This window comes from Hetaerina americana, unplaced genomic scaffold (genome assembly GCF_022747635.1).
Source record: "Hetaerina americana unplaced genomic scaffold, ioHetAmer1.1.p SCAF_98, whole genome shotgun sequence".
Lineage (NCBI taxonomy): Eukaryota > Metazoa > Arthropoda > Insecta > Odonata > Calopterygidae > Hetaerina > Hetaerina americana.
In genome coordinates this window covers 1,035,434-1,054,440 of record NW_027287627.1, presented here as the reverse complement: position 1 = coordinate 1,054,440, position 19,007 = coordinate 1,035,434, and the positions used below count along the sequence as shown (strand labels likewise).

The 19,007-nt window shown below is 34.1% G+C and overlaps 1 protein-coding gene across 1 annotated transcript in view; it reads left to right on the top strand.

Annotated features, from left to right (window-relative positions):
* Positions 1-18,113, top strand: part of LOC139699919 (zinc finger protein 22-like) — a 43,901-nt gene extending 25,788 nt beyond the window's left edge. Inside the window, 4 exon segments of the mRNA XM_071598333.1 lie at positions 13,137-13,221; positions 16,237-16,288; positions 16,925-17,066; positions 18,066-18,113. Coding sequence (XP_071454434.1) covers positions 13,137-13,221; positions 16,237-16,288; positions 16,925-17,066; positions 18,066-18,113 — 327 coding nt within the window.
* Positions 18,114-19,007: the final 894 nt, after the last annotated feature.

The following is a 19,007-nucleotide window of genomic DNA, read 5'->3' as shown; positions in this document are numbered from 1 at the left end:
ATGGTGTTTAGTTCGGAGACGAGAGTTTATTCACAAGAAATGAACTGACTGCATGAAGAAAGGAATTTAGTTCTGCAGGTTAAAGATGAAGATTAGCCATTAGTTTCTCTTTATTATGACACTAAAAGACAGGTATGCATGAACAATGCCAGGTGACTCAGATACGTATAAGTTAGATAATAAATACTGAGATTTAAGTAGAATTAAGCATTAAATAATAAGTATACACAACTAGTGTAAAAAGAATTGTAAAAATGCTGTCTGATGCTATGGAAAGTCTAAAAATTAAGGAAGGAATTGGTGCACTATACAGTAATGCAGACTGATTGTCATTTGTCCAATGTCAATGGCTTGCTGCTCCTATCATACTTTCAGGGGAAGAGAACTAGGAAGGGAGTGGAGGTGAAGAATTGAATGAATTTGTAGGCGAAGAATTGAATGAAGTAATTTAAATTATAAATTTATTTTCCCCAAGAATGCACATTATTTTAATACTGGAATATGTATGATCAGTTGCAATGTTACCATGTCTGACCCATGACTTCTATCCTCATGCATAGATGCAAAAATTGATGAATGATTATCCCCTACTGGAGAAGTAGATCAGCTAATGGCAATGTCAACCTCCTCTTTGACAATGATCATGTCATCTGGGATGCCACAGCCCTCTTGTCAATAGCATCACTGCCAATCAAGCTGTCAGAATACTCCTTCTCAGTTTCACCAGGAATGCATTACAAAGCATTAAAATGCCATTATTCATTTATTCAAATATCAATTTTATTAATCTTGCCAAAGAAATACAACAGCCGAATATGTAATTAGTTAAATAATAAACAGAGGAATTCACTTTTAGAAAAGGGAACCTTTGACAAGATACGGTGTGAGGATATGAAAAGTCTAAAGAGTTGGGATGACATTGGTGCACTATACAGGAAGGCACAATGTTTTTTATTTGTCCAAAGTCATCGGCTTGATACTATTATGGAACTAAATAAATAAATGATGCAAACTGCTTCAAAGACTAAGAAGGGCTGACTATTTTTCACCCAAAAAGCCAATTTTTTGCTCAATGTGCAAGTGTTTTTTTGTCATTCAAGTTCCAAAGTCAATGAAACTGAATTTTCAACACTTTTGAAAAAATCAACACCATCTTTCTAGATAAATTGTACATAAAATCAAATTCGAATTTCAATGTTTACATTACTCTATCCTGAAAAAGTGGTATTTTCGATAAAATTCAAATGACTGCTATAAATAGCAGACACGGTAAAATGATATATTTACATTTTAATCGAGGAACATGACAGGAAATATTATTTTTTAGCCAAATTTGTCCTCCTTATTAATATTGTTCATATTATTAGATACAACTGACCTCTTCTCGATTGGTTATTACATAACTCCTAGAAAGATAGCTTCCCCTCTTGGATGTGATTAGAGAATTCCGTTTAGCTTCTCCATGAAGGCAGAACATACCAACCAGGGATAATTTTCATCCTCCACAACCTAAATGAATATGCCATAACCATGTATTAACAATAGAATGCACGTAACTCCTCTCGCCTAAACTTCAACATACATTTAGACAACAATGTACAGAATATATTAACCAAATACCAATTCATTTAAGATATCTCACAAACACAATTTTTTAAACACCTAAAGCCGACAACTGAACTTACTTAGGCATCTATTATATCCTCTATAGTGTTTTCCAGCATGATTTGTAATTTACTATTCTCGCCGAAAACATTGATCAACAGACCGCGAGTGTTAAAACATAATCTGCAGACTTCAAATGCGTGTTTATCGCACATTATGAAGGTTTTAGAGTACGCAGAATGATTTACTGGACAATCTAACGTTAGAAAAATAATGTAATATGTCAACATTTATTGAACTTGAATTAAAATTTATTAAAACCGCTGAAAAAACTAAGTATACAACTTTATAGCAGGGCATTTGCATTTCGTATTTCATCTGTTACACCCATTTGAGAAGGAAAATTAAGGATTGAAATAAATAATCTTAATCCAATCCCAAACATTTGGGGCTATTTAATTGTAATCTATTAATTAGGTAAATGGAAATAATCAACCCTTTTATACATGTTTATTAGGCGATGAAGAATGACAGGCATTCTTTGATTTAAAGTGGGAAACAAAAAAATTAATTACTTCGTAAATGTTAGGATCAATCAATCGACAGATTACATTCAATCGACAGATCTGGGAAATTTCTTAAACATATAATTAAAATAGTGAGCGAAATACACTTCTGAACTCACTGTAAAATTTATTAAATCCTTTATTTTTTTTCCAGTATGAATTGTACATTGTTTAAACAATTGTTGTTTAAACAATTAAATTAAAATTAAGTTAAAATTCAGCTTAATCGGAAATTCTGATCGTTTTCAAGTATACAGAAGAATTGAACTAAAAACTAACTATAGAAGTACAAAGCCGTTTTTCACACATTACTTCACGAAGAATTTAAAGTTTTCAGTATAGGAATAACACACAAAATACGTGACTCTTAAGCTGGCCACTTGCATTTTGTTCTTCAGTTGGTACGAAGTTGTTTTGAATGGAAAAGGAATGGATTGGTTTGGAAGGAGAGGATCTTATTCCACATCACACATGAAAACCTTTCTCGCGATTACTCAGATTTAATTCAAGGCTGAGTCATGGAAAATCGGAATTGGCCTTTCTTAAGATATTTATGAGCTTTTGTAGTATCCATGAAATAAATGATAAATGAATGAAAACAATTCTGTTCCGTTCTTTCATTTCAAAGATTTTTACGATGCAAACATTCAAGATTAACCAATAATACAGGCATCTATCAGCCGACGTAATCCTAGAGTAATGCAAGTATATTATAAGTCCTACTGTGCCGTTTTTCCATTCGGTTTCTTTAAAAATACACGCCAAAATAATTATTCGATAGTTGACGTCCCCTTTTCTGAAATACGAAAAATGTTATGAACTATATTTCAATATATATAATTGACTTCATGCTAATATTATTTATTTCATTATCCCTTGGTAAATTTATTTAAATTAATTCCGATATGACCATACTTACTTACGTAAAGTATGTACGTTCTAAGGTGAATATTACACTGTCATATTTATGAAATCAGCCTCACTTGATGAACTGCTGTCATAGTTATAAACTAGTAATGGGTATAGGAGTATCTGGGCGGTAGGGTATCTTAAGATTATATCATAGAGCCATGATACCATTATTATCTTGAGATTATGAAAAAATCTGATCGTTTGAGCTGCCATAACAACGAACACCTAGCTTTAATTATACGAATGTGAGTGAGAATATTATCTAAGGATTATATCACAGATGGTAAACGAAGCTATTCAACATATAGTCCATGTCTGAGGCTGCTATCAGGTGCAAGAGAAGAGTCAATATGAGCAGTTTGAGAAGTATGACTATGAAATGCTGTCCATTGTATTGTCACCTGTCCTGCTAATTGGAGCCTTATCTAATATGAGTATGGAGAAAAATTCAGGTTAAGCAGACAGGATTGAAAACGGACAGAAATTCGCAAATAAGGGAGGGGTTTAAGAATTGTTTGGGAGAAATCCACAGGATGCATAATTAATGCGCTTTTTATGATGCATGAAATCGTTAATTCAATGAAAATACATGCATAAAAACTTATTATTCATTATTATACTAACACAGAACTGCCATTAAAACTTGGATTTATAGCAAGTTTTTACTGAAGTAAATAGGTTAAGAAAAATCTAAATATTAATTTTTAGCTGTTACTAATAAGGAATGACAATAAATTTACACATGACTTTGGATTTGCCTCTTTATAGTTAACGAAAACCCGGATTTAATTAATTCACATTACAAACGCCATATATTTTGCATACTACTGGGCAAAAGGATAATACCAAATACTTTGTTTTGAGGAAAAGAACTATCAAATTAAATGGTCTGATTAAAATCATAAAAAACACAGCAATTCAAACTACGCTTTTTATAATTATTTCAAATCATTTGACCTTTGGCTAACAGTCGTTGTATTTTTAAGAATCCATGCCATGGATTTGTTTCAACTTTATTTATTAAAATTCATTGACTGCAATTAAATATGCCGTATTAAGTAATTTGTGCTTCAGGCATCAACACATTAAAAGGTACTATTTGCCATAAATGAATTCATGAATAATTTTCTCTCTCTGAATAATGCCACTTTTAAGGAAATGTTTCATCCTGGAAACCCAGCTGTCTTATTACAACATCACTTTAAAAGGATTAAACTTGTTGGTCAACGTAGAAATAATAAATAAAGTATACTCTTATGCCTCGAACAATGTAATATTATGTTTAATGTGTCATTTTTAGAGAAGAAAGTACTATTTTAAAATCTTGCTATTCCGACTGTTTTATTTGTTCAAAAGAATGATTACACTCAATTAAGTGAGGGTTTAAATAATTTAAAAAAGTGGAAAATTATTTGAATTTGTTGATCACCTAGGGCCAAAACAAAAGCAGAACGATTAGCAAACTCCCACTTTGGGATCGATTCAGAACGAACGACTCATCGATACATAGTCGGCCATTTTGGAATCCATTGGTTACGTGTTTTTAATGTTGACGGTTGTTATTGCTACGAAGATGTCTCGGCAAGAAAGTTTAAAGTGTAGATTATGTCTTGGCCGTGGTGGTCGGTTGACATATATTTTTAGTGAAAACGACGATGCCGAGCAGTTGGTCCGGGAAGCAATAGAAGAGTTATTGGAATTGAAAGTAAGCTATCATTTACGTGTTTACTTATCCATCAAGACGCTGTTATCGTAATTTTGCCACAAAGTTTTTGTTTGTTCCCTGTTTTATGTCAAAACAAAGCTCTTGCATTACTATGTCAATAATTAGAGTCCTACTGAGAGAAGATGTGTGGGATTTAATACCTTGGTAATCTTGTTTTCGTAGGTAGTGATGGATAGAATCAACCCGTGGTTTATTTGCTATCAGTGCTTTAAAATACTGACCGATTTCTATATGTTCAAGCAGCAATGCTACGAAAACAATCTTATGTTGGAGAGGCAAACGGAATACAAACAGGACGAGGGAAATATTAGCCCCGAAAAGGTGAGTTGTCTTCAAGTTATGTTTTTATGTCATAATGTCCGTGGTTACAATATTCGTTACGAATTTAGGCATATTGTTTAATTAACGTGTTTATATTAAATAGATTTCCTCCCAAGGGTAAAAATGCCTAAATGGGTAATAACCAAATGGCAAATACGGGTATTTACTTAAACCTTGTGAATATTGTTTGCATTAACAATGTTCGTGAGAAAAAAATTGAATACTTGAATGCTTATGAGAAGAGCATGCATGAGAGTACTTAGACTGCCTTCTTTTAAAAAATTAGTGAAATTAGTTCATAAAAAAAGGTAATTACGCTTCATAAATTGTAAAAAAGTGGGAAAGATTATGAATTTACGTATGTACCTATGTGAAATATAATCTCGTGGGAAAATACTATATTGTAGTAATGACTTCTTGTTCAAAGCCATTTTCTTGAAGAAATTTCCTCCTCATGAAGAAACTCCAAGAATTATTAAGTAAAATTTGCAAGTGTGTAGTTTGTAATCTGTGCTATTAACAGAATTTGTAATTTGAATTTGGGTTACATCTATAGTTCTTTTAACCAATCTTGCAGCCTAAGAGTATCTAGTCATAGTTGCGCAAGGATTAAAAATTAATGCAGGTTCCAAATAGGTGTAAAGTGGATGTTGGAAAAATGATAAATCCTTTTTTTGTTTTATTTATTCATATTGATTAGTAATTTTCCATCTTCTCTAATAATTATTGGCAAAGTCGGAAAGCAGTTGTTTTTAATTTTTTAAACGGTTTTTGTTACAACAAAATATAAGCTTCTAATTACATTGGATAATAATTTTCCAAAGATATGAATGTTATCTACCCATGCTAATTTATAGGCTAGACATATTTTTGTAATTTTTTTTATAATATTATATATTACATAACAGGCAATATATGACGATTCTGCTCATAATTTATTCATCAAATGTGGTATTGGTGTATTGAGGAGAGCTTATATTTTCCCAAATTATCTTATTTTGTGATGAAAAAATCACTTCAGTGGGCACTTTTGATGAGTTTCTTTGCAAAGAGGAATGTTAAGCTCTTATTTTTAACACATGTTTCATGTTCTTTAATTCTTTCCTTAAATTTTCCATCCTGTTCACGCAATACACTTTGTTGATCACTTTAACTCTCATATTTCTCTCCTCTCATTTTTGGGGACTTTGTCTTTAGTATAAGTGATCAGGATCTTAAGGCATTAACCACTGGAAAATGACATTTGATTTTTCCTTTTTGGTTCTATTTCAATTATATTTTGAGGCATGGTCCCTAGATATAATCCTGGTCCCATTTGGCAATGAGATATTTTAAATTATTAGGGCTTAATGTAATGGGACTTGGCAATTTCTGTAAGTTTCTTCTGTTATAATTTAGTAATTAAATCTTCTGAATAGCCTTTGTTTACTGCTAATGTTTTAATTACATTAAGTTCCTTCTTTGCATTGAATTTTGGCATAGGGATAGGTATTAAATAATAGATCAATGCATGAAAGCTTCAAACCATTTCATCCCACCACCATTTATCTCTGACCAAACCCCTGCCATTGATCAGAATGAATAAATACCGAGTTTGATTCTATTAGGACCATCTGATGATGACATTCACTTTAGAAATCTGGATTGTGTCTTTAAATAAAGTGTTAAAAATTAAGGTGAATAATTACTTTTAATTTCATTATATAATGCAAATTCCATAAAGTTACTCCAATGAAAACAAATTTTAGTTATATTTTATTATTGTAATTCCAGTCCTTTGCTTTACAAACTCACAGCCCACTTTCATTCCTACCTCGAGTTCTTCCCATGCCTCTTTGATTATTTCCTCTGCATACAGGTTGGTAACCCTGCCTTACTCCCCTTCCTAACACTGCCTATCCCGTTTCCCACCAACTCCCCGTTTCCGACCCGCACCTGAGCAGTCTGAGACATGTAGAGGTTGCGGATTAGCCTCCTTTCCCTCCAATCTATTCCTTTTTTCTGCAATATACTCATTAGTTTTCCCCAATTCACTCTATCAAATGCTATTTCAAAATCTACAAAACAGGCAATAATCTCCTGGTTTTGTTCTATATTCCTCTCGATTAATAATCTCATTACCGCAATGGCATCACGAGTACCTCTTCCCTTCCTAAACCCAAACTGATCATCCCCTAAGTAATCATTTGCCCTACTCTTTATTCTTTTGTTTATGTTCCTGAGAATAACTTTAGCTGCGTGAGATTTTACCTTTTTTAGAATAGGAACTAAAACTGATCTCACTAAGTCTTCTGGCCAGATTCCCTGCTCATAAATACTACGAATCACCCCTTTTGCCTCTTCCTCCCACATTTTCCTAAGCATTTTAAAAGTTCCACGGGAATGTTATCTACCCCCACGGCCTTATTTAGTTTCATCTCCCTTAATGCCCTTTCTATCTCATTGTCTAGTATGTTTGGACCTAAGCTGTCTGCCTCTATGTCATTTTCTTTTTCAATGTCTAACTTTGTTGGTCTGAGGTCTTTACCATACAGTTCTCTTGGATCTTTCCTGAGTCAACTATTACCTTACCCGCCTTATCTCTAACTGTTAGCATAGCTCTTCCTGTCTTACTTCCCGATAACAATTTAACTTTGCTGTATAGCGCATTGATTTCACCCTTCCTCTTCAGACTTTCCATATCCTTGCAATGCATCTTCCACCATGCTTCTTTTGCTTTATTTTTTGCCCGCCTCAATTTATTGTTCAATTCTTTGTACTTCATTTTGCCTAATTCTGTATGTATATTCTTCCATTTTCGCCGCTCATCCATCTTTGTAATCATCTCATCCGTGATCCATGGTTTCCTAGTCCTTTAAGTGTTAACGGTTCCAATAGTGTCTTTTGAGGCTTTAGACAACCCTTTCTTGAAACTTTCCCATTTTTCTTCGATAGTACTTAGCTCTTTACCATCCTCCATGATTTTCTCTACCGCCTGTTTGTATTCCTTCCTTTTCAACCCATTTAATGCTTATGCATTCCATTTTCTAACTAGCCGCCCCTGCCTTATGTTTTTGAAACGTACGCTATATTTCATAACAACTAAATTGTGGTTTGAGTCCGCATCCGCCCCCAGGAAGCTGTGGGAATTTACCACACTGTTCCTAAACCTGTGTCTAACCAGGATATAATCTAGCTGATATATTTCTGAGTCACCTGGCATATTCCATGTATACCTGCATCTTTTGTGGTGTCTAAACAAAGTGTTGGTGATGACTAACCCCTGTCTCCTGCAGAACTCAACTGCTTTCTCCCCGAGGTCATTCCTCGTGCCTAAACCATAGCCCCCACCTCATCACCATCTCTTCCTTTGCCTACCGTCACATTCCATCCCCCATCACTTTCAAATGTTTCCCTGCAGGAACACACGCGATCATGTCCTCTAACTGATTGTATATCCTATCAACCTCTCCTTCCTTATGGTTGCTCAATGGCATGTATACCTGAATAATAACTAAGTTCATTGGTTCTGCTTTTATCTCCACTAGTAGTATTCTATCCGTTACCTGCTCTATGTTGACTACGCTTCTTCCTACCTCTTCATTTAATACTATGGCAACCCCTCGTTGGCTCTCGTCCCCACTGCTGTATATTATTCTATACTTATCACTCCAGTAATCCCCGCTATCTTTTCATCTCACCTCGCATAGACCTAAAATATTTATATTTCCCCTTTCCATCTCTGGCTTATCATTCTCCAATTTCCCTGTCCTCATCATTGTCCTAACATTCCACCTTCCTATTTCAACTAATTTGGTCTTCTTCTCCTGCATCTTCTGTCCTCCTGCTGGTGGTTTTCCCTTGCAAGGGTTTCGTGGGATGATGACCGCGGAAGCCTTGCCTCCCTCTGCCGGGCATAACACATTGCCAATTGGGCCGAGCCCCGTGGTTGCCAGGACAAAATATCTCTATTGTCTATCATATTTTTCTTGGGAATGATAATTGAGGTGGTTTCCAGTTGCCTTCCTCAATAGTGTTTTTAACGTGACACCATCACTTACTGGCCGCCCTACTGGGGTCAGATGCCATTGCAGCTGCCTCACTGAGGAACAGACGCTGCGTGGACTACCTGTCATCTGGCTCCTAACCTTCAACCTATCTGGCATGGGTGACCCTACCAGGAGCAATAATTATTACTCCCGCCAGCACAGCTCTAGGGGTCATCGGAACACACAAGCCCTTCCACCACATCAAGGTTGTAGTCCGGGGAGGGAGCTCAAGTATATGTAGATATAAATGATCTTCCCACAGATTTAAATGGAAACATGTTATTCCATAAGCATAAGATATTTGAACAAAAGCCCTGCTGTTTAATTTCGAATTGCAATTATCACAACCGTTTTCATTCAATAGAAATTGTTGATTTAGCACTCAACTTTTATTTTGATGTTGGTTGATTTTGATGCTTTATTTATTATTATTGTTCAACATTTTTAACAAACATATGCAGGTCAGAGTGAAAAGAGAGAAGATGGATGTTGGAGAACCGGTGGATATTGAAATTCCAGCAAGCCAGGATGAAGTGAACCATAATATTCAAATTCAGGAAGAGGTAAGGGAAAAATAAGAGCAATTGTTGCATAATGACATGCTTAATTTTTCAAATCATGACTACCATGACAAGAACAGATTTTTATGTTTCATGCCTTAAACATAATGCTATTTACTCAAGTTAAGGGCATAGGTCTTTATGAGCAAGACTTATATTTTTGGCTATATAGTTTTTTTGCGATGATCCATATATGTAATACCTTTCCAATGAAAAAGGCAAAAGCTTTGCATTCTTGCTTATGATATGAGTCTTGTATTGAAATAGGTGAATGTAGTGCTATGTTTTTCTTTTCTAGTCATATTTTTTATTATTATTGAACGTTTTTAACAAACATATGCAGGTCATAGTGAAAAGAGAGATGATGGATGGTATGGAAGTTGAGACTAGCAAGAATCAATGCCATATAGTACATCCGATCTAGAGGATGGGTGATATTTTTTCATTTGTAATAATTTTCAATTTTATTTCACTCTGTGTGAATAGTGAGCCCCTGACCCAGAGGGAAACCTCTTGTAAGCCCTGCTATAGTGTGCCTACATGTTACAGGCAAGGATCAAAGCTGCTTAAGTAATCGAAGCTGGAGATTTTATAATTATTTTGTTTTTATTTTTATATTGTGGGTGCCTCACGGGCCACTGGTGCAGAGGCCCGTAAGCCCTGATTGTAAGCCCTGATTGAATGTGAGTGCTTAAGACTGACAAGGATCCTCCTATATAGTACCTCTGAGCTAGAGGGTGCATGATTATTTTTCATTTGTTATAATTTTTAATTTTAATTCATTATGTATGATTAGTGAGCTCCTGGCACAGAGGGAAACCTCTTGTAAGCCCTGATAGCAATTGACTGCATGCGAGAAGCAAGGATCAATTCTGCATGGTATAACCAAGTTAAAGAGTGCGTGAACCTTTTTCATTTATTATTATACTAAATTTAGTTGTATTACTTATGTTTGAGTGCCTGAGACTAGCAAAGGTCAATGCTTTATTGTCAAAGCTAGATAGTAAATGATTTATTTGCAGTCTTCCATTTCATCGTTCTAACCATTTGTGGTATTTAATTAATTTTAGTTTTTTTATTATCTTTATGATTGGTTTTATTTTCAGGTATTTATTTATTTTTATAATTTTTATTGATATATTTGCTTATATCTTCCCCAATTTCCCTCACCCATCCTTTGCCCATTAATAAGAGTATGGCTGGGGTTGACTCTTTCCATTATATTTGGATGTTATTGGTTCTCTAAATTTTTGTTAGCATATAAAATGACGGTTCTCAGGATTAAGGATATGGTAAGTCTGTAGAAGAAGGGCAAAATTAGAGTATGATTTAGCAAGGTTAAATCATTATCAGAAAGTAAGTAGAAAAGATCTATTGTAACAATTATAGATATGTTGAGTAAGTTTATAGCTGACATAGGACAGATCCAAGACAATTGAAAGAAATAATGTGAAAAACTGTCTGTTAAAGCACTTAGGCCAACATGGTAACACAGTGTTAGAACTTGACTCAGATAAAGAAAGATCAGACAAAGAAAATATCCAAGAAACATGGATAGAATATCAAAAAACTGAACAGTTAAGAACTTAGGTAAACAAGTTTAAACATAAAAAAGTAAGACTAGAGTGAGGAATTAAGATTAGGTCCAGGTATATCCGATGATGACATAGAAAGGGCTTTAAAGCAGATTAAGTTAAATAAGGCAGTAGGGGTAAAGAATATGTTCGCAGTATTACCAAAAGGTTTGGAAAATATGGGAGGAAAAGTATATGGACTAATTCATAGAAGCTTTGCGGAAGGAATCTGGCAGGAAAACGTTATGTGATAAGTTTTATTTCCTTTCCAAATAAGGTAAAGGTCACATTATGTCAAAACTACAGAACAATAAGTTTGAAATACTGCACATCTGAAGTGGTTCTTTGTATTGTCGATAAAAAGATAGTGTCGAGCAAATAATTACTTAGGGTATTTTTAGTCTGGGTTCAGGAATGGGAGAGACATGCCTAATGCTTCTGAAGTAATCAGAACATTAATCGAGAGGAATTTAGATTACAATCACTATGTACCTATCAGTTTTGATGATTTCAAAAGCTCATTTGATAGAGTGAATTGGGTTGAACTAGTGAGTTAAATGTGAAATATAAGAATAGATAGGATGGACAGGAGGCTAGTCATTAACCTGTACATATCTCAGACTAGGAAGGTGTAAGTTAAGGACAGATGGTCTGGTGGGCAGTGCTCAGATGAGATGTAAGGCTGGGTTGTCCATTATGTGATAAATATGGAATAAGAATCAATAATAATGAAATATATTGTGCAATTTTCAAGAAAAGTAAATGCAAGGCATTGGAAAAGGAGGGCAAAAACTATAGCATTTTCACATCAAGTTGTTCAGCAACAATACTGTCAATGCAGCAGTGAGGTAAGAAGAAAACCTGCACTAAGAAATAAGGCATTAAAAAGGTAGGATTTGATGACAGGGACATGGAGTAAAGATATAGAGAAAAGACTTGTTTAAAATTGATATGGGACATTAACAGAAAAGTATTGGTGGCTTTTGAAATGAGGGTATATAAAAGAATAGAGAAAAGGCAGTTGACCAGAAAGAAAACAAATCAGGAAGTGCTAGGCATTTTGGGCAAGGGTATGGGTTTGTACGAGAAATCCTATGAAGGCAGGAAAAATTGGAGGAAAGTCATATTGTCTGGCAGTGGGAGGCTAAACGAATAGAGGAGAGAATGTTAGTTAAATTAGGATAGGGCATGAACAAGAAAAGAATTTTGGATTGGGTAAATGAGAAGAAGTACTCAGAGATGAACGGGGACTTAATGTGAAGTGTGCCGGTGGTTTTTTTTTTCTTAGCAGTCACAAAAGATTTTTTTGGTAGTTATGTCCATCCATAACCTACCTTAACTGGTAATTACCTAAACATAATTATAATGCATATGAAGTTAGCACTAGTTCGCAAAGTGTACAGCCTTAGTTGATGGGTTCTTAATATCTCTTCAATATGGCTGAGGCCAAGTCTCAAGAGGCATTTCTGTTCAACACATTTTATTTTTTTAAAGCTAGAGGTTTGTAGTGTTTTTCACTGTGTAGTCATATGCAGTGTGTTTCTCAACTGAACAGGCTGACAACTTCACAACAAGTATTTCATACTCTCTGCATACATCAATCCTTTTATCCTAACCAATGCAAGTAAATTGTTTGAAGAAAAAAATTTTTTTTTTTCAAGAGCTATCAGCTAAAATATTATTTATTATATTGATATAATGCGTACAAGTTAACAATTTTTTTATCTTTATTTAAAAATAACATGTTTTAAAAACATTTTTCATGGGTATCCTAAAAATCTGTTGTTTTTTTTTTGATCTTGCAGGATAATTTGGAAGATGCAGAAATAAATATGCCCTGTCAGGAAGAAGTTGACATTAAGGAAGAGTGTGATGCTGATATTCCTCAGATGCAAGTAAGACTGGAAGAGGAGATGTTGCAGGAACAAGGTAAGGACAGCTAATGGCTGTGCTGACACTTCACTTTTGCTACTTTCTGGTGTAATACAACTATTGGTGATTAACCCTTGCAGTACTTCTAATTTTTTGTTGAAAAACTAAGTTAACTTTTTAAAATTGTTTTAAAAATAACTGAATGGCCATTTAAAATAGTATGATTTATTGCCAAAAAATATGATAATATTATCATCCTTTTTTGCAATTATTTATTAATATATTTAATATTATTTATTTAGCTACTCAGACTAGATCTTATATTAATCATGCTGTGTTTTCAAGTCTCTTCTTTTGTTTTACTCGATTATGCTGATTTTTTATGCTGATTTTAGGCTATATCAGTGACGAACTATAAATGAAATTACTAAAAACAACCATGTTCCCTTTCAATATCTTTTTTTATCCAAAGTAGGATCTAAACATCATGTGAAAAGTATCAATGCCATTCATTTATTTTTTTACATGTCCATTATTTACAGTTAGACTATTTTCTTTCATTTTCCATGTTTATTATTTTTTATTTATGTATTAACTGCTTTTGTTTGAAGCAACAGGAAAGGATTTATTTGTTTTTTTCTAATTTCCCCATACTTTCGTTCCTAATATTAGTTTCCTGCTGTACTAATTCATTCAGTTTCCGTGGGAATAAACCTCGAATTGCTTATCAAAGCACTTGTTAGATGTATGTACCTTTTTGACAAATTAACAGGCCAAATATTATGTACTAATTTTGATATCTACACAATGGATTTAATGAAACATTAAGATGAGAGTTACATCCTTCATTCTGGGGATGCCATATGTAGGTGGTTTTCTGAGAACAGTTTTGCCTGTGTTTCAACAAGCATCTACATGGTAAGTGCCCTGAACTGGTTAACTTCGACCTGAAGACCCTTGTTGACACGGATTAAACTGTTGTCAGAAAAATAACATACATGATGACATCCTGAGAATGAAAGTTTGCCATCTGAATGCCACCAAAACCTAGTCCCAAGATGAGAGTTAGGTCAGTGCCTTCTAATTTTACATTTACCCTAAGGTTCTCCTGGGATATGTTGGTATGGCAAAATACCTAATTGGCTTGGTAAACTTGATAAAATTTTGCAAAAAGTTGATATTTTTTTTATTTTCAGTCGTTAAAAGTGTAAAAAAGTCATTTAATGTAACCAAATCAAAAGTAAAGAAAATGGATTTTTTGGAATAATTGAATTTAACAAGGTCATTTCAAAGCACTGCCTCACAATTGATCTTGTCAATAAGTTATCAAGATAAGTTAAGTCATATTCAGCACCTTTTTATGCTGCAAAAATTTGGTGTTAAAATTTGATTATTTTCTTCAATGAAACTAAAAAGAATTTTCATTTATAAAATTCTTTAAAAAATGCATAAAGAGTAAATTATAATACATTAAAATGAGCTGCAAAAATAATTTGCTATAAAATAATTCAGTTATTCATATAATTTAGCCAAGAAAAATGTACAATTTGTTATCAACACAATTATTGAAATAATAAAATCATCTGGAAACCCAAAAAAATGTCTAAAAATTATAACAAATTAATTGCACAACTTAATGTTTATTGCTGTATACTCTCACTTTCCTAGTCCCAATCCTACGCATTATGTTAAAAGCAGCAGTATAAAATTTCCCTGATGATTAACAATCTTTTCGTGGAAAAAATATATCATTCCTTAAATGATATATATCCCTCCCTGAATGCTAATTTTATTTTAAATGCTTAAGAAATGTTCTTGTTCCTTCTTGAAGTCATTATTTAAAAATACTTGTATTGCTAGGGTAACACTAAATAAACCCATGTGGAACAGTCATGTAAGACAATTATAAACCCTTTTTTTAGATAATTTCCTTTATCGTTTGTTTATTTGCAATAAAAAACTGAGTTCATTTTACTGCAAGTCTATGTTATATTCCTTTTTGTTTGCACAACAAAAGCAGTTTTAATCCAAACAATAGAATAAAACCTAGCAAAATAAAATAGTTTGTATCCCTCGTTTATTGGGCATATATTGAAGATGCTGTGAGTGACTTTTGGTACATACTTAATGTACTTACAAAAGATAAGGTGCTCATTGATTAAGCATGCTGGTTGAAATAACCAATTGACATAATAACAAAAGAGGTAAAATTTTGCAGATACACAAAGGAGGACACGAAAGTAACAGAAATTGGGCTGCAGTAGTTAATAAAAGCTGTTTCAATGGATCATTTTTTTTTCATTTTGGCAACAAAACATGATGGTGGATTCTCCAGAGCAACACACTGCAGTAAAATTTTATTTCCTCTTAGTTGAATTTGCAGCGGAAAAATTTGTAATGCTCAAGACCTGTTATGCAAAATCTGTTTTAACGAAAACCAGAGTCTATGAGTGGTTTATACTTTTGAAAACCAATTCAATTAAAGACCAACCCCATTCAGGCCACCCTTCAACATCAACAGCTGTTGACAAAATTAATGCACTCATTGGTGAAGATCATCACAGAAACAAGTAACTCTGTGAGATGTCTGGAGTGTCCTTGCATTTCTTTTCAGAGGATTTTTTCTGAGGATTTGCATATGAAAAGAAAGATTTGCATACCTTATTGCAGCCAAATTAGGCTCCTACCCTTCTCCTTGTGATGCAGTTTTTTTGAAAAATAACAGCATGACATCAATTGTCCACCCCCCTGCACTCACTGGATTTAGCCCCCTGTAACTTCTTTAGATTTCTAAGACTCAAAAAGACTTGAGAGAAAAGCACTTATACATTGATAAAGGTTAAACAAAAACTGCAAGAAGGCTGAATTCAGGTCAGCATTAGGTGATGACATATACTTTGTTCCTTGTGATTGTATACATTCATGTACACACATTATTGAATGTGAACATGCATACTAATAATTATTTATTTACATCAATGAGTTAATCCAAACTGGTGAAAATAATTCTTTCATTAGAGGTATTAACTTTTTCATAAATATCTACTTTACCTTATTCTTCAAATCTTTCAGATAATCACCAAACACAAGATAGTGTAAAGGAAGAAGCTTCAGCCTCTCAACAGTATGTGTGTGAAATATGCTACAAGGTATTTGAACAAAGGGACCTTCTCAAAGATCATGTAATGCATGTCCACCTTAACAAGGTGATGCTATTCAGATGTGATGTTTGTTTGGAGGTGTTTAAGAGAAAAAATGACGTTGCAAGCCATATCAAATTGGTGCATGATCTTAAGATGAAGCACAAATGTGAATTCTGCTCCAAAACCTTTCTACATTTAAGTAAACTCAAAATTCATATGTCAACACATACTGCAGAAAGGCCATTTCAATGTGCATTATGTTTGAAGGCATTTGCTTATAAAAATGCTCTAAAGGATCATTTGTTGACACACACTAGTGAAAGGTTGCACAAGTGTGACATCTGTTCAAAAGCATTCACTCAAAGTAGTAATCTAAAGTCTCACATGATTGCCCACACTGATGAAATACCACACAAGTGCCGGGTTTGTTCGAAAGCATTCAAACGCCATAGTCATCTAAGGTCACACCTGAGGACACATACTGGTGAAAGGCCGCATAAGTGCAACAACTGTTCAAAAGCATTCACTCTTAGGTGTAATCTAAAGGCACATCTGATGACACACACTGATCAAAGGCCGCATAAGTGCAACATCTGTTCTAAAGCATTCACTCTTAGTTGTAATCTAAAGGCACATTTGATGACACACTCTGATGAAAAGCCATACAAGTGCAACATCTGTTCAAAAGCATTTTCTCAAAGTAATAATCTAAAGTCTCACATGATTGCCCACACTGATGAAACACCACACAAGTGCCGGGTATGTTCAAAAGCATTCAAACGGCACAGTCATCTAATGTCACACCTGGTGACACACACTGACGAAAGGCCTCACAAGTGCAACATCTGTTCAAAAGCATTCAGCCTGAGTTGTTATCTGAAGGCACATTTGATGACACACTCTGGTGAAAAGCGGCACAAGTGCAACATCTGTTCAAAAGCATTCTATCAAAGTAGTAATCTAAAGTCACACATAATGACACACACAGGTGAAAAGCCACACAAGTGTGACCTTTGTTTGAAAGCATTTGCTACGAGAGGTCAATTAAAGAAGCACATAACAAGACACTCTGCAACATGATGATAAAAATGTAAGATATATCATTTATTACCTGGAGCATTATTAACAGAGGAGTGCAAAGGCAACAAAAATTGAATTGAAGTGCATTAGAATGATGAAGATTATTTGTTATTCCTTAACTCTTCCCAAATATTCCCTTACACTCTTAAGAAACCATTGTAAAACATTAATTACAACTTTTTAACAAAGTGACATTATTTTCCTGTTTTATTTATTTTCTTTAAATAAAAAATAATTGATAGTGTAAAATCTCTGCATAATTATGTATATCATGATAACATTAATCTAAACAGAAACAATTTCATCCTGTAAGAATTAAAATTAAAAATTTTTTACATCATAATCTTCTATTTCAGCATTAACTTAAACAAAGATACCTTTTTTTAAGATTATTATTTATATATAATAATTATATATATTATTATATAATATTGTAATATATTATTATATATTTTGTTATTATTATAATTTTAGAAATTTTGGTTCTCCTAGAAATTAATCAATTATAAGGCTTCCATGGCCATGAGTAAACAATATCACCCATGTCCATCAATCATGCTAGGATTGTTATTAATAAGTTCATTTCTGTACTATCTACTAAGTTCAGTTTGTACAAGGCAAAACATTCATGTCTCATGCCTTTTGCCTGGAAATTTACCTGCTTTCAATTTCCTTTAGCAACAGACTGACACCAACATCAGTTGCATGTGGGCTGTTGTTGAGTGAGGACACCATTTTTAGTGAAGCAAGTTTTTTGTCCACGTCGAATAACAAAATGAATCTGAATTTAGAGCAACGTAATTCTGTGAAGTTTTGTGCAAAACTCAGTTGGACGGCAACTGAGGCCCTCGATATGATCAAGAATGTGGACAGAGTGAGGACATTGCTGAACACAGACCAATGCTTAACCAGTGAAGAAATTGCAGACCAGTTGGGTCTGTCTGCATCCAACATCCAATGCATTATTTCACTGGATTTGGCCATGTGCAAGGTGTGCGCCAAGATGGTGCCAAATATTCTGAGCACGCCATACCATGGTGTGCTTCACATCAGACAGCTCCTGGCCAAATACGGCATTGCCATGTTGCTGCACCCGCCCCATTCTCCTGATCTGGCACCACTGGACTTCTTCCTGATGAAAGACAGCTCAAGTGAAAACATTTTGACTCAATAAAGGCCGTTAAAGAGGCCTTGACGAGGGTCATCAATGGCATCCCGAAAGAAAATTTCCAGCAAGTGTACAGGGAATGCGAGCAACAATATACTGAGTGTGTAGCAGCTTAAGGAGCATATTTTGAAGATTATTCAGTCAATGTAAGTATATCATCAATTCTTGTAAAAATTCTTCTAAAATTCTTGTAAAAAAATCAGCCCTACCACTTTTGGGTATGACCCTGTATATGTTTTCTCTTTATCTGCTGTTTCAATGCATTTTGTGGTGGACCAATACCTCATTCATGATGTTAAATTATAGCACAAAATAGATTGGCTTCCTCTTGAATCAGTTGAAATATTGCTAAAAAAATGTTTTGCACTTAGCTGGAATCCATCTTTAATCACACTGCATTTAGTTTGGAAGAACTTAAGGTATATCCACATAAGTTATGTTGTATGTCAAGA